The sequence below is a fragment of the Myodes glareolus genome, chromosome 24 (genome assembly GCF_982192425.1).
Source record: "Myodes glareolus chromosome 24, mMyoGla1.1, whole genome shotgun sequence".
Lineage (NCBI taxonomy): Eukaryota > Metazoa > Chordata > Mammalia > Rodentia > Cricetidae > Myodes > Myodes glareolus.
In genome coordinates, this window is record NC_142049.1 from 22,390,932 (window position 1) to 22,407,457 (window position 16,526).

The window sequence follows — 16,526 nt, forward strand, 5'->3', positions numbered from 1 at the left end:
GTGTCTCAGCACAGGACTCGAGACTCAAAGATTAGGCTAACCCTTAGGTTTGGGGGGGGGGGAGGTTTAAGCACAGGTTCTCATGTTTGCAAGGCAGGCACTTTACCAACTGAGCTTTTACCAACTCTTGACAACAGCCCCAGGTTCTAAGATAAAAGCCAGAATTTATCTGTTATGCGGAATGGGCAGGTTCATCCTAAAATAAACCAGGGTGCAAAAGAAACCTCAGTGTATACCCAAGGAAAGGACAGAAATGAGCTGTGGAACCTCTGGATCGGGGCTGAAGGCGCTGAGGCAGAAGATGGGGATGCGGTAGCCTAGCTGGTGAATTCCCTTCCATGTTCTGCTGCCAGGCTTACACAAAGCATCACCAAGTGCCCTTCACATCTCCCTGTGAGACACTCCTACCCCCCCGCAAGGACATTATGGGCCCTGTCCCACAGTGTTACTAGCTTGTTGGAGAAAGCCCTCTTTGCCCCATATGGGGGGGGGGGGACAACCGCTAACCAGTGGCAGTCACCATTCTCACCACATACCATACCCAAAAATCCAGGGACGGAAGGAGGCACTTTAAAGATTAAAAGATTTTGGCAATCCTCATTGATTGCTGTCCATGCTCATAAAATACGGTGCTTAACCGTTACAGTCATTGGGGTGGCCAATTTGAAAAATAATTACTGCCTTCTTTGAGATTATTTTGCCTTCTAATTAAAATCTCAAGACTCAGATATTAAAGGTGCATTGTCAATACAACTCTCTGGATGCACCCAGCTAACCTCATTTGGGAAGGCAAAATTAATTAGCTTGTGTTTTAACACCCAGTTGTTATCCCAAGGAACGGAATCCTCTACAAGTCAGCCATGCACAGTCTCTAAATTGGCCAGAGCGACTGAGGAGACTGGAAGGAAATCTAGAATGATCTGTTCCTACATAAAGCAGTCAGCTTCTATTACAAGCTGCTCACTAAACAGAGTCCCTGTGTCCCTGTCACACGTGGCTCAGGAGTTTTTGTTTACCCTGGAGGCAGTGCCGGAAGTAAGTGGGTCCCTCTGCCAAGAGCCATCATACTTCCGATTTATGCTGGAAACTTGTGGGCCATTAACACCTTCCCGGTTAGCAATTCTGGGTGGAAAATCTGGCACTGGATCTGCGGAGCTGGGTGTCCTCTTCCTGCCCTCCCCCGTTGTTTACACACTTCCAAAGTTGTTGTATGTACGGCTAGCGTCCCCTTTCTGCTTCCCCGCACCTTCCCCCTTTTCAGTTTTATTTGTATAGAAGATATTTGACACGCAGAGACCTCAGGACCACCATTTCCAGACCCGTCACAACGACAAAGCCTCCAGTTCCAGCGGCCTTTGTGTCTCACTCTTATCGAATGTGTTAAGAGTTGTTCGAGGCTCTCGTCCAATCAGCGGTCTGGAGATCCATGATGGACGCATCTTGTTTTAGGCAACCCATCTCTAGGTCAGGAAAGAGAAAGTAGAAGCCTCTCTTGTCGACTGGGCTCCAGGATCACTGGTGTGACCCAGCTGGGACGTGTAGGGAGACGTGCTATCGTCTCTGTCTACGTCCTCAGGTACAGGAGGCAGCGAGCTGGATGATTGAATCCTACAAAGGAAGGTATGTAAGCCTTGGCCCCAGTTGCTAAGCACCCAAAAGGAGTAAGGGGAAAGCTCATGGTGATCAGGTAGGGTGATTAACAGGTTGAGAGCCAGGAAGGAGCTAGAGGAACAAAGGGAACAGAGACCGTTTCCAGGAAGGTGAAATGTGCGTGCTTAATTTAGGGAAACTAAGTTTAGGTGGAGGTGGAGACAGATATGGGGTGGGGGAGATCCCAGCGTGAATATGTCACCCTCCCCTGCTCGCTGGGTGACTGTCCCATTGATTAAACTCACCTCTTCCCCCACCCCCTTTCTGGACATAGCACTACTGACCTAAAAAGAAATCCATTACTGAAAGCCTTCCCCTGCTAAGGCCCTACTATCAGAAAGTAAACAAAGTACAAATCCCTAGGATGGCATCCTGGCGTTAGCTCAGGGAGTAAGCATCAATAAACCCTCGCGCAGGGCACCACAGTGGGTCACGTGTCCCTGGAAAATGTCAGGGACAGCCCGACGGCCTCTGGCTAACGCTAATTGTAGCTACAGCCATGCAGCCCTAACCCTGACTCATACGAAATCACCACAGGGCAAAAAATACCCCAGAGGCCAAGACTCAGAAACACACATTTTTATAGCCAAACCCTGTCTAATTGTGTGCATACAAATCTCGCTTCTGTTCTAGAAAACCTCCCTGGTTCACCACACTTGCCTCTGTTCATCAAAAGAGGAAGACCAGGTTAATTCAGGAGGCTGGTACCCTAACCTCAGACCTATTCTATCTGGCCCACCCAATAAGGTCACACATATTTTTAAAGAAATAAATTTTTGATGGTGTTGGGAATTAAACCCAGAGCCTCATGCATGCTGGGTAAGTGCTCTACCGCTGAATACCCTCAATGTTCTAAGAGCATTTTAGTTAGTTACCAACATTTTAAAATTTGGAGAATGTATCTGAAAAAGAATCCAAATATCAGTGTTATTTTTTTTCTTAAATCAGAAAAATCTTAGTGTCAGCCTCGGTGCAACAATAGACTGGTCATTCCTAGAGATTCCACTGCCACGACTGCCTCCTTTGATGACAACACTGAGACTGCACACCCGTTTTTCTTACCTATAGCCCACCTCTCAGTTTACTCCATCTTACTTCTGCCAGGCTGCTGAGCTGGCTGAGTTCTCATCTGTCCTTACATTGACTCTGTTCCCCCTTCCCTTCCAAATGTAACCCCTATTTGGCTCTTTCTCCAGATCCACCTCCTAGTCAGAGCAGGATTTAATGGAGGGCACCGTAGGGATCTCAGTGGACAGGCTACTGGGAGTGAACCCTAGGCATCCGCTGAAGCTCCTGGTGTTACAGTGGGCAACTAATTAAGAAGCTTGGCGTTAGGGTTGAGATGTAATAGGCTAGCTTCGCAAAGGGCAAGCTCTCCAGTATGAATGTGTGTCAGTTAAGGCAGATGAACTTTCCCCAGGATGTGTGGGAGGACCTGGCTGTCCTTTCGGGTATCATCTTTAATAATAATAATAATAATAATAAATTAAAATAAAAACGCAACAACAAAAAAACCTTTATAGTAGGCAGTATAATTACTGCCTACACAACCCCTTTAAAGACGTTTATCACGACTAAAAGTCCCTTCATACCTATTCGCAGTCCCACTGGGAGTTGGCTCTTTACAGCCTCCCTGCCTTTTCCCCCAGGACCCTCCCAAGCCCATCTCATAGCCCTGTTGAACAAGAGAGTACCACAGTGGCCAAGGAGCCCCAGCCTCAGTATCGAGCGTCCCCAGGCCATTACCATGCTTCCTTCCTGTTAGCTGGTGAGTAAATAGGTAGTCCCATGAGCACACCCACACCCTAGCACCAGTCACCTCCCTGGCCACCCATGTACTGTTAGGGCCAGGCCATGGATATGGAATCAGAGGACCTGACAAGGGGAGCCCCAGTTCAAGTCCTCACCAAGTAAAACCTTGCCTACTCCTTGAGACCTGTCTAATGCCTCACTATGTGGAACCCTGGGAGAGGGGTAGGGCACTGAGAGAGGGAGCCACTGAGGGACCAGACCTCAGTGGAGAAACAGTGGGAGTGGAGTGGAGGCGGAATGTGGGTAGGGTGGTTGATGTATTAATCGAGTGAGAGAGATGGGGGGGGAGGGGGAAAGGAGGAGGAGAAGAGAGAGGAGAAAGAGAGAGAGAGAGAGGAGGAGGAGGAAGAGAGAGAAGAGAGAGAGAGAAGAGAGAGAGAGAGAGAGAGAGAGAGAGAGAGAGAGAGAGAGAGAGAGAGGTTTATTATTAGAATGATTTACAGGCTGTGGTTCAGCCAATCCAACAATGACTGTCTATGAATAGCAGGTCCAAAAATCTAGTAGTTGTTCAGTTCAGAAGGCTGAATGTCTCAGCTGGCCTTCAACATATGCCAGAATCCTGAGAAAGTAGAAGGAATGGATTTATTAGCAAAGGGAAAACAAGCAGATAAAAAGTAAAAATAACCTTCTTCCATGTCCTTATATAGGCTTCCAGAAGAAGGCATGGTCCAGATTGGAGGTGGGTCTTTCCCCTTCAAAAAATCTGTATTCAAGGTGTATCTTCCAACTCAAAGATCCATGTTAAAGATGTGTCTTCCCACCTCAAAGACTCAGATTAGAAGCGGATCTTTATGCTTCAAATTAAACAAAAATCCCTCAAAGATGTGCCCCATTTGGGAGTGGGGGGAGTTAGTTAATTGCAGATGTAGTCAAGTTGACAGTTGAGAACAGTCATCATAGTTGAGGAAGGATAAGGGTCACAAGATGGACATTTCGAAGCATGTAATTCTTCTCAAGAACACAGAATAGTATGGCAATGTGAGGCAGCTGGAAGAAAACCTCATCACAAAACACAGCCTTTTAGAAACACCCAAGTAAACGCAATAGTGGTTCAGGTATCCTGTGGATTCTTGGGATAATGATAATAATCCCCCCACTTGGCTTAGAATCTCCAGCTTCACGGTCCCCCGTGGAGTTCTCTCATCTACAGTAAGGCTGGCTGATGTTACCTACCCCATCAATTCCGAACCAGATATGTCCAGGGCCACAAGGTGTGGATTTTAATGTGAATTCAGCCTGGCTGATCCCTCCTATGCTCAAGAGGACTAGGGAGGAGACCCTCCCCCCTTAGAGTTGCAAGCCCATTTGCATTATGGGGAACAGAGCAGACACAAAAGGCTGGAATACTGCTTCTGTGTTCAATCTACCCAGGCCTCCCTGTGACCAGCGGGAAGAAGTTCCCAGCCACTGAGGCACATCAATTAACCCATCCTGGACTCCAGCGGGACTCACTACACACAGGCTGCCCGTCACATTCTCAGTATATTTTCTTTCAGACAAGTGGCACCCCAACCCTTGCCCCTACAGAAAGTAGGCCATAGCCCTGTGGAATCTCAGAGTGAGGGGAGGAAAGACTAAACAATCATCACCCCCGCCATTCTCAAATCAGTCCTCCCTCCTCCTGAATGATAATATACTCTTCGGCAATCCTGGCGCCTCAGTACAGAGGCAGCAAGCGAGACAGATGACTCCCCGAGAACCCAGAATATAACAGAAGAGCAAGCAGGTGCCCTATAGTCCCGTGAGAATTCAGCAGCCTGGGAAAGAAACCATTACGCAGGTGACCTCAGCTACAGCCCAGAGGCCAGAACAAAAGAGCAACGGCATCTTGATGGGGGGAGGGGACACTATGACAACGGCACAGGGCCTTGGGAAGGCTGGTACAGCAAGGGAAAGGCAAAGCTAAGGGTGTGGCCAGGGAGGGTCCTGCAGAGAACCCACTGTAGAATTTGGATGCATGAGGAACAGGGAGAGGTTTCTGAGAGATGCCCAGGAAGCTGTGAGAGGGAGCTGGAGGACAGTGGCCGACCATCACCATAGAAACGTGAGCAGTATGGAGAAGAAAGGGCAGGTCTGTATTGTGTCCACAGACTTGCTCCATGCTGTTTTCCAATTGTGCTGGGCCCGCAGTTACCAGAGCCACTGCACGGCTCATTTTGTCACTCCATCTGATTCCCTGTTGGAAAATCAGTTGCTAAGAAGTTTCTAGGTTCATCCAGCATAAAATAGGAGGAGGCACAAGGACAAGGATCTCCAAGTGACAGACCTACAGAACAACCATGGTTGTCCAAAGGACCGCCCAGCTCCTGCTGTGCCCAGAAGAATCACAGGCCTGGCTGTGACCATCTGGACCACTGCCTCCTATCTCTAGGTCCGAAGTGATGTTCAGATCACAGCAGACAGATAGTTCTGTTGGAGGGGAAGATTGTGGCAGTCCTCGCAGTCCTCAAGACACCTTTTATTTGAGTAAACCTTGGAAATATTGCATACTTTACTGTAATTGCCTGGGTTTCTAGGCATCTGTGACTTCATCTGATCCAGAAACCAGTGCTTCATCCAATCAGAGACACAAGGAACTCCTCTAGGGTTAACGCTGGAATCTTTTGGGTTCCTTTTTTTGAGCTGCAGAAGGAGCCATGATGTGTACAGAGTTTTCTTGGACTTCTCGGAAGCCTTTACATCCCCACCCCTCCTCGCCAGCTAAAGTCACTGCAAAGAACACACACACACACACACACACACACACACACACACATCTTACCCTTCAACAATAAGTACATGTTTGGTTCTAGTGTCCTTCCACTTTCAGTGTGAACTGAATTGGCTCATTCGAGGTACTAGCCTTCCCTTCAGCAGGAGAGTGGCAAGTTTGAGCCCATGGGACGCAGTCCCATGGAGGTGTTTTGTTTTAAGACAGAAAATCGTGATCTGGGTCTGGTTTAGAGACACACTGACCCAGCTCAGTGGTCAGCAACTCTGCCTTTGCACTTGAAGAGGAGCCTGGTTATTAGAGCCACTCAGCCAGGGTCAAACAGAGCTTTAGCTACAGATAAACAGGTGAGGACCACTCAGAGTGAGCTCTAGAGCCATACAGCAAGAAGCAAGAATAACAGCAAGCAGAAGGGTTCTCACTTGCAGAGATTTTTCTAGGTTCTCGTGGAATGTTTGAACCCGGAGGTATCTGGACTATGTGTGAGGAAAGATAAGGTCCATCAGAGAGAAGTGACTTTCTCAAAGACACAGAGAGCTAGCAACAGAGAGCCATCTGAGTTACAGACCTCCACCCTCCGGGCATGGCTCCTCATCTAGAGCGCAGATGGCCCATTCCCTGCTCTGGGTCTGGCTAAGGTACAGAAAGACACACAACACGCCACTGACCTGTGCTGTCTCATCTAACAACCTGCTCTCTGCCCTTCTCCATGTTTCCTCCCATCTCTCTTTGACAGAGCCCCAAAGGCAGGAAACACTGGCTCCCTACTCAAGATCCAGTGACAGATCTTTGGAACTAATGTGTAGACAGAGTCCAGCCCCGCAGCCCAGAGCTCCTTGGCTCTGCAGAGGAGTTACACACATGGTCAGGGAAAGTCAGCTGCCCCAGAGGGTGGGGCTTGTGGAAACGCTGATGGGAAAGAAGTCTACCTATATGATGTGGAGAAGACTAATAACTGTCTGTGAGGCAGTGGGCACTATACAAACAAGCATCCTTTAAGAGGGGGCAGGGCCAAGCCTGGACACATTTGTGTATGTTGGTGGTGGCTCTTTCATGCTCTAACTACAGCATGGTTGCATAGTCATAACTGAAGCCATAGACTTGCAAACCCAAAAGCATTTATCGTCCTGCCCATTACAGAAAACTGCCAACCCTGCTTCAGTTGTCAATGGGTCTGTGTTCAAGACAAGGTACTGCCCCTTCCCACATGGGTGACCTTGGGGTGCCAGTTTTTGTCTTGGTGCCCCAGACCCCATAGACTCAGGCACAGGAAAGCTCCAACTCAAGGTGTAGTCCATGTTTAATCAGCAGTAGATGTCAATCTCCCAAGAAGGAAGCCTAGGGCCTGTGACTTGCGGTTACAGGAAGCAGGGGGTGGGCTGCTGGGCAGAATTGAATTTCTTTCTTCTTGGGAAGTGTTTACAAACACATTTCTTTATTGTTTCTGTATGTGTTTGTTTATAATGTATATCGTTAGTGGGTGCACGTGTGCACACACATGTGTGCATGTGCAAATGAGTGCTTGTGTGTGTATTGTACCCTTGCACAATTGGGCTGCTGGTATATTCTACCATGCCTTTCTTTAACATAGGTGCTGAGGAATCCAAATAGGTTCTCATACTCGCAAGGCAGGGCATTTCACCAACTGAGCCATCTTCCCAGATCTTCTTATCTTTCTTAACTTTTTTTTTCTTATCCAGATACTGGCTGACCAACAAAGTTCACATAAAAAGACCAACCACTGGCCTCTTGATGTACACTCTGGCCACACGCTTCTGCAATCAGATCTACCTCTATGGCTTCTGGCCCTTTCCACTGGATCAGAATCAGAACCCCGTCAAGTACCACTATTATGACAGCCTCAAGTACGGCTATACTTCCCAGGCCAGCCCCCACACCATGCCCTTGGAATTCAAGGCCCTCAAGAGCCTGCATGAGCAGGGCGCATTGAAACTGACGGTCGGCCAGTGTGATGGGGCCACGTAAGGATGGCAGCCCGCGGGACTCAGTGGCTCACTTTCCTGCCAGCTACACCACAGGCAGATGGGAGTCGGGGTGGCACAAACAATAGAACAAGCAGGCTAGTGGTTTCCTTTGTTACAGTGTAAAACAGTGACCAGAATATATATATCTATACCTGCATATATATATTGACCTGAGTATTTATAACTGTGTGGTGTTCATCTAGCGTTAGGCAGATAAGCCACAGGAAGAAGGTGTGGAGAACCCACCTGGACCAGATGGAGACTCAGTCCACCTTTGGGGACAGAAGGACTTGACAGGCCAAGAAGCCAGTCCCATGACTTTGAATGACAACCCGCCTCCTGGGTTGGACGGATCTCTGGGCTCATGGATGAATGGAGAGCCACCTGTTGTCAGCTTCCCCGAACCTCTGAGTGATGTGGATTCTGGGTAGCCCAGACCCAGAGAGGACAGTTTGAACCAGTCTAAAGAGGTGCAGTTCATGGAGGAGAGACTTGGAGAGTTCCGCTGGGCAAAGAGGCACAAGGAGACCAAACATCGGAGGTCACGACAGAGCGGAGGACCTTGTTCATGAACTTGAGAGTGTAAGTGCCCAGAGTACACATGGGTAGCACCTGTGTCCCCGAGAGGCCTTCCCAGCTGTGGAGACAGGCTGGAAGAAACTCGATCGACAGCCCCATATCCTGGTTAGACAGGGGCCACCCAGGACTTAGTAGGGTGGATCGGCAGATGGCCCTAAAGAGGTAGAGTGTTATGAATTATGGTTTTAGAAGCTTGAGACCTTCCAGGGGTTTGCTCCGCCTCAGAAAAGAACAAAAGAGTGTCCAAAATATGGTCGTTTTGTTGGGTGTGCTTTAAAGCAACTGAGGCCCACTGAGGAAGAAATGATCCTGGGACTTCAACTTCCCGGTTAGCCTTCATCCCATCTTCCAAGACTGTCACACGAGAGAACTCTACTGTCCTGTCTGCCACCAGAAAGACACAGCAAATGCTTGAAAGGGCACAATCACAATAGGTCTCATCCTGTTCAAAACATACACGATGGTACACGGTGGCCTTTCTAGGCGCCCCACGGAGACCCGGACCGGGACCCCTGGAAGACTGTGGCGCGCCTGGCTCTAGGTCTCTATGTCACTCTGTTTGCTGTTGACATCCTGCACTCTGAGGGTCCCCGGCAGTCAGACGGCCATGTTGGTGTCACCTTCTCATCCCTGTCCATCTTGACAGTCGCACCTGCCACATTAAGCTCCACCATGGAGACTTTCAACTCTTCTGGGAGAGGTTCTCATGTCCACTCTACACACCTGCCCACCCTCACCCCACTACACAAGCAATGGCTGCAGTTTTGGCAAAAATCCTTCCCCGCCCCCATTAAGATTCACACTGAAGGCTTGTTTTCCTAGTAAAAGCCCAAAGCCAAACACAGAAACACGGGACATAATCTCCAGGGGAAATCTGGGCTCACTGCCAGTAACTTAGGGGTTGGACTTACAGGTCACACGCAGCAAAGCCTTATCCAGCTTGATTTGTTAGATGCAGTCCCTCTCCTGATAAATAATGGTTTTTTAAAACATGTTTGAAAGATAAGAAAGAAAACTATTATCTTGAAGGTGAACAGAGTTACAGAAAGTAATCAGGAGCTGTTCCCAAGCGCATGAGGCCTGACGTAATTAATCAACAGCCATTCAGAACACAGCATTTGCTCTAAATTAGTGGCTGATGGGAAATGAGCAGAGACAATGGAGACACCCCAGAACCATTAACCCCGGGCATCATCCCCCAGCCCCAAACCAGGATGAGGATTGTACATCTCCATGTTCCTCTCTTCATTCCTGTTGCAGTACGAAGCGTGTGATTTGGTTTGGGATTTGCATCATAAAATGAATATTTAAAAAAAGCAGCAGCCCTAACAGCCACCCGGGGAACTGAGTGGTTCAGCCTCCCCATGAGCAGTGGAAATAATTAGCATCATATTTTACATGTCTCCGGAGCCTTTCATCTTAAAGATCTCAAAGGCTCTAGAAGACATTTAATTTCTAAAGTTTGCGGTGCCCTGGAGGAACCGGTAAAAATCACCAGAAGGGCCTTGCATTAGTAAAGCCCCTGGATGTCAGACTAGTCCATGTGGCGGCCCAGAGGTCAGGTTCTGGAGGTGACACCAAGCTTCACCCAGAATCCTCTCTCTGCAGAGGAGGTAGAGGGCCGGTTGTCTAACTGGATTTAAACAGGCTGTAACCTAACCAGGAAAAGTCAGCAATCCCAGGACTACCCAGATATGCCATTTCCCTGACTCAGCAGGTCCTTGGCTATCGAAATGATCTGGGCATAGAGCAGCAGGGACTCTATGAGCCTTAGCTTCCCCTCTCCTCGTTCTCCTCCTGCCAAACTCACAGTCAGCAGCCAACTGCCCTTGACTGCCTGCTGAGAACTCACTTGGGGCTGGGTTTCACTGAAGTCTTTAGCACAGGCTGGCTGACCTTGGCTGGCCCCCAAGAGGCACAGACTGCACTCTTAACTCGATTGCTGCCACTGAGATCAATTCTAGCATCCCATCAGCCTCCGTCACCTCCTCAGCCCACCCACCTAAGCTTGCCAGACCTCCATTTACTTTGAGCCCCCAGCGACTCCACCCTTAGCCTCTGCCGTCACCAAATTAAAAAAAAAAAAAAAAAAGCTAGGCATTTGACATGAGACCTTTCCTCAGACTCTCTTGGCCTCTTCCTTCCCATTTATAAACTTCATTCTCCCTTTTCTGAATGAGTGAGGTCCCTCCTCTGGCCAGGGAGTTTCCCTGCTCACACCTCAGTCTCTCCACCGGCCCTCCTGCATTCGGTCTGATTTCTATAGCCTCTTCACTTAATACCTCCACTATCAGACCCTGGCAGGGTTTCTAGGCCCTATTGCCACCCATAGGTGCCACCTTAGTGTCCCCTCCTAGCCCATTCCTGGGACCAACATCTCAGTGCTAACTCGAAAGGCCACCCTCACTGCAAAGTTCTCCCGTGGATTCTCCTGGGAAAGATACTATGTTCTTAAGATTTTTACCCCTTCCCCGATCCCAACCTCCATGACCATTTATTTATATATTTATTTATGTATTTATGAGTTATTTATTTATTGGCACCCCTACCTTGAGCTGAGAAGGCACCCAAGGAAGATCTGCCCATTTTCCCCCTCCCTTCTCCCTGTACCACAAAGTAGCCATTCCTTCTGATACGATCCTCTCCGCAGGCCCATGCCCACTGCATCGGCAGTTCCACACCTCCCTTCAGACCTACACTACCCAAAGAACACCTCCCACGCCCCTTAGCCGCTTAGCTCCACTGGATGTTCCAGCCCCCAGATGACACGCTGCTTGGTAAACATACTGTCTGCTCTGCCATCTTGAACTCATCACATCTGAAGCTCAGTAGACCATCTTCCCTGCACGACCCCTTCTCTTCCCACCAGAACACCAGTGACTCTTTCGACATAATCTGGGACCTTAAGGTGACCACTAACTCTTCCGTGCATTCCGTCATTACGCTTTCCAGCTAGTCCCGACTTCACCTCTACTTGTCCCTTGGACCCCTTAGTAGTGCATTCCTCTCCCAGACCTCCCCGAGCATGAGCAACGGTCAGTCCCTGCAGTCCTTCGAAAACCTTGATAAGATCCCCTGGCCCACAAAAACGTGCCCATCTTTATCCCGACATTACAGAGCACCCAATCAGCTCCGTTCATGCCCTGCACTGGCCAATCCAGAAGAGTTGTCATTATCAGAAAAGGGGCCATGTTTCCTGGCTCTGTGTCTTTGGCCTTACAGTCCCTGTCTTCTGGATTGCTCCTGAGTTCCTCCCAAGGCCCATGCAGAGACTGCATCCTCCATGAAGCCCTTCCTGATCCATCGTGGCTGGGCTCTCTCCCTCCAGGGAACCACCACAGCACTTTATTCGTCCCTTTCTCACGGCACTTCCCATGCTCTGCCTTGTATTATAGCTCCTCGTGCACTTGTCCGAGCCCTGTTCTTAGACTGGAAGCTTGCCAGGGGCGGGCTCTGTTTTGTTCATCTGTATCCATCACAGCGCTAGGCGTGGTGCATAGCACACAATGGTTGCTCAATAAATGTTTGTTGGATTAAGTCCTGGATGTCTAGAGAGGCCTTTGTCGTGAGCGAAGCCATTTTTGCATGTGTCATATCACAAGAACCTTCCAAAAAGTCACATGGGTTGGACATAAGCAGAATAAATAGGTCATTAAACTGAGGCAGAGGCCTACATGGAATTTTCACCACAATTCTGCCCTCACTGTAGGGCTTTTTCTAGAAGTCCATATGGTTGGAGCACTCATTCTAAAACTAAAAATTGACTTTAGCTGGATGTGGCCTTGGTCTTCCCTGGGCAAGGCTTAGTATGAATGCCAGCACACGTGCCCATCAACACGGGCAGATTTTCACTCTTCCTGGGGAGGACAAACACCATTTGGGTTTTCTCAGAGCCCGGGGGCGTTGAGATGTGGGACCTCATTCATCATTCCCACTGCCGTGGTTGCAGGGTGGGAAACCATCCATCCAGATGGCAGAGAAACCAACGGCTCCAAGAGGCCGCTGTTTGATAAATCTCTTCATGCCTAATTAAGGCTTCCCTTCCAGAATGGAACAGAGACGTTTATTGATGCCAGTCTGATGGGACTCCAGACATGAATGCTGCCTCATAAACGCCCTTAACCAACAGCCCACCCTCACCCACCGTCTTACACCAGCCCTCTGGACGCCATCTTGCCCATCTCCATCTCTAGACTTTCACCTCCCTTCTGCTATTCTCCTCCAATGTTGGGGGGAGGGGGTCAGGGGGAGAGGGGTCATACAGGTCTGTTTCCTGAATGAGGAAGTAGCCACCCCCCGAGGTAATAGCTAACGCCTTTGTGGTAACCATTCCCTGACTCTGAGTGTCGGCTTTTATTATTGGATACCTGAACCCTAACCCAGGTGTTGAGAGACGGCAGGGAGGAAAAGAGGAGACCAAGCACTTAATACCATCCCTCAGGGAGGAAAAAAAATGGCTCCTGTTGTGGTGGTGGGCTGTTCACAACAATGGGAGGTTTCCATGGTTACCGTCTAGAATCAGTGTTAGTCGCCTTTGGGCATTATAAGGACAGCTGGGTTTTCATTCTCAGCAGTCCGGGTGAAGGGGGATCTTCATGCTTGGTGCATATACAGCCTCTAGGCAGGGCTTGTCTAGTTATTCTTGTTACCGTCAGCCAAAGCCCAGGAGAGTCACCCAACCAGATACTTAAGGACCTTTGTGGCCTGTGTCATCCTGTCTTCCTGAGCCATTACACCTTCCCATGCAAGAAACCTAGCAGGGAAATGGGCCTCCAAGAACTGTCAAGAAAGATCCAAAGGCTTCAAATAATAAAGAGGCTTCCACGGAGCTGGTGCAGAACCAGGTAGGAGCAGTCAATCCTCAGAGAATTGTTAGGAAACGAAGACTCAATGAGCAGGAAGATTATTCTTGGTGTGCAAACCACACAGAGGCACGCAGGTTCTCAAACAACAGACAGCAATGATGAGTCAAATCAAGGCCGGTGCAAGAAAACACCCTTCAATGTGGCTCCCTTTGCTTAGGTGAGGTTGCAACAGTGAAGCCGCTAAACAGCCGGTGCAGGGTTCACTTCTCGACACCCAATGAAAGATTCCTTTGTGGCGTTGTTGTGAAAATACAAATTAAGGATGCACTAGATAGGGAAATGGCGTGAGGAAGAGTCAGAAAGTGCAGTGCTGTGGAGCAAAGCTCTGACTGATGTTCAGGCTTCTACCAACACCCAATCACGCCCCTGACCTGGTCAGACCTACTAGGCTCTCCTCCGCCCTGGGAAGAAAATCTCAAGCCCTGTACCACTCTTGACCTCTCCTACCTCTGACTCATCATTCCGGACACCCAGCCTTTTTTAGTTTCCTGTAGCTTTTCTGAGTTATTCTGGTCTCAGGGATTTGGTGTCTGCTCTTCCCTCTGTTTAGAGAGCTGATTCCTCTCCACCTTTGGCCTCCTTGTCACCGTCACCTTTCAGGACTGAAATTGGATGTCACATGCTGGGGAGTCCTGGTCTTTCTCAGCTAATCACTTTCTATTATAAATTCAATTGTCCTAGTAGGTGGCTTCAAAAACTACAGCAATTGCATTCATATCCCTGTGAGACCCATGCCAGTAACTCCAGTGGACACCTGAAATCCACTGGACACAGATAGAATCAGATCCTATATGTACTGGTTTCTCCATACATGCCAACTTATGACAAACATTAACTTATAAATTATGCATAATAAGAAATAAACAATAGCTAAACATAAAATAGGACAAGTATATGTCAATTGTTCCCTTGTTTACTGTCTGCTAGTCTTCTCAAATGTTCTGGGGATGTGTGTGGAGAGGGGTCACAGAGGTCTGTTTCCTGAATGTGGAATGAGGTGTAGCTCATGTCTCTGTCTCCGATGTAACCATTCCCTGACTACTCTCAAGAGCCACAGGCAAACACTGACTTTCTCACGGGTGATGTTTTCCCCCTCAGGCCCTAAGCTGTGGTTTGATAACTCTAAGTTTCCATGGAGCACTCGAGTACACCCTCACTCTCACCAGAAACCACTACCCAAAGCCACCTCCTGAACTCTTGTGAATTCTTCTATGGCCTCCCCTTGGATCCTGGCTTGAGGTCTTTCCATTCTTTCTGGCTACTGGGGTTTTTCTTCCTTGGTTTATGTGGCCATTTTTTGCTGCTGCTGGTGCTTGGATTTTTTAAAATACGTATGGGTATTTTGTCTTCATGTATGTCTGTACAATATTATATGTGTGTGGTGCCTGTGGAGGCCAGAAGAGGGTAGAGATCCAATCAGTTATGAGTTACAATTTGGGTATTACAATTAAGCCTAGGTCCTCTGGAAGAGCAGCCAGTTCTCTGAACCACTGAGCCATCCCTCCAGCCCTTGCTACTTGAATTAGTGTGTGCTTACAGAGGGAATAAAAGACTGGTACATTGCCTGACTTTCTTTGAAGATAGAGGTTTTGATTGGCATGTCCACTGAGGTATCTCTAGCCACTAGAACTATGCTTGGCCCATAGTGAGAGTTTCACAGACTCCCATTGCATGGACAAAATTACATGAAAGCAGAATGTGGAGTATGGATGTGTGAGTACTTTGAGAAAAGATATGGACCCAACTGATATGGACCCCCTGGAATGGGAGAAAGGAAGCCTACTGTCTTAGGGTGTCTATGGCTGTAAAGAGACACCACAACCACCTCTTTCCTCTTACAAAGGAAAACATTTTACGGGAACCGGCTTACAGTTCAGAGGTTTCGTCCATTAATGGTGGTATGCAGGCAGACATGGGGCTGGAAAAGGAGCTGAGAATTCTACATCTTGATCTGAAGGCAAAAGAAACAGTCTATGTGCATAGGTTGAGGAAGAAAACCTGAAAGCCCACCGCCACAGTGACATACTTCCTCCAACAAGGCCACACCTCCTAAAAGCGCCACTCCCTGTAGAAGCCATTTCCTTTCAAACCACCACACCTACCTTTAGAAAAAAAATGCCAGAACTTCCTCAAGAGGAAGGAAATTAATCCCACTTTCTCACAAAATATTTGAGATAACTTATAAAAGGCAAAAGTTGGGCTGGGACAGTAGTTCAATGGATAAGTTGCTTTCATTGCAAGCACAAGGACGAAGAGCCTGCGAGAACCAATGACTAAGGGAAAAAAAGGTATGTGGTATGTGTTTGTAATGCCTATACTGGAAATTTAACTTTAGGTGATCCCCGGAAGCTTTCTAGCCAATCATCCTAGCCTATGCAGCCAGCCTATCTCAAAACAAACAACAAACAAAAACAAGAAAACAAAACAAAAAAACAGTACACAGTGTCTAAAGAATGACACCTAAGGTTGTCTTCTGGCCCCTGATATTAGAACACATATGCATTTCACCTTCACACACATGTGCACACACACAAACATGAGCTTATACACATGCACACCAAACCAAAAAGAAAGAAACCCAAAAGTTTATTTGGGCTCACAATTTCCAGTTTTAATTTATAGAAACCTGACCAAATCTTGTTGGGCCTAACACTAAAGAACACTGTGGCACATGGCAGAGGAAAACCGCTTATTTATGGCGGATGGTAGAGGGGGCAGGGCTAGCATTCCACATCCATTAAAAGCATACCCCCAGTGACCTAACTTCCTCCCACTAAGCCCCATCTCCTGAACATCCCAAAAGTGCCATAGGCTGATAACCAAGTCTTTAATGCCTGGGGCTTTGGAGACATTTAAGACTCAAATCATAACACCTCCTGCAATGTTCAACTTTATCAACAGCTCTGTGTGCTGTAATTGGATGGG

At 48.2% G+C, this 16,526-nt stretch overlaps 1 protein-coding gene across 1 annotated transcript in view; it reads left to right on the top strand.

Moving 5' to 3' along the window:
• The window catches only part of St8sia2 (ST8 alpha-N-acetyl-neuraminide alpha-2,8-sialyltransferase 2), a 74,288-nt gene extending 62,015 nt beyond the window's left edge, over window positions 1-12,273 (top strand). The window contains exon 6 of the mRNA XM_087901302.1: window positions 7,873-12,273. Within this exon, the coding sequence (XP_087757428.1) occupies window positions 7,873-8,158 (286 nt within the window). The 3' untranslated portion in view covers window positions 8,159-12,273. The remainder of the gene's footprint in view (window positions 1-7,872) is intronic.
• The last annotated feature ends 4,253 nt before the right edge of the window (window positions 12,274-16,526 follow it).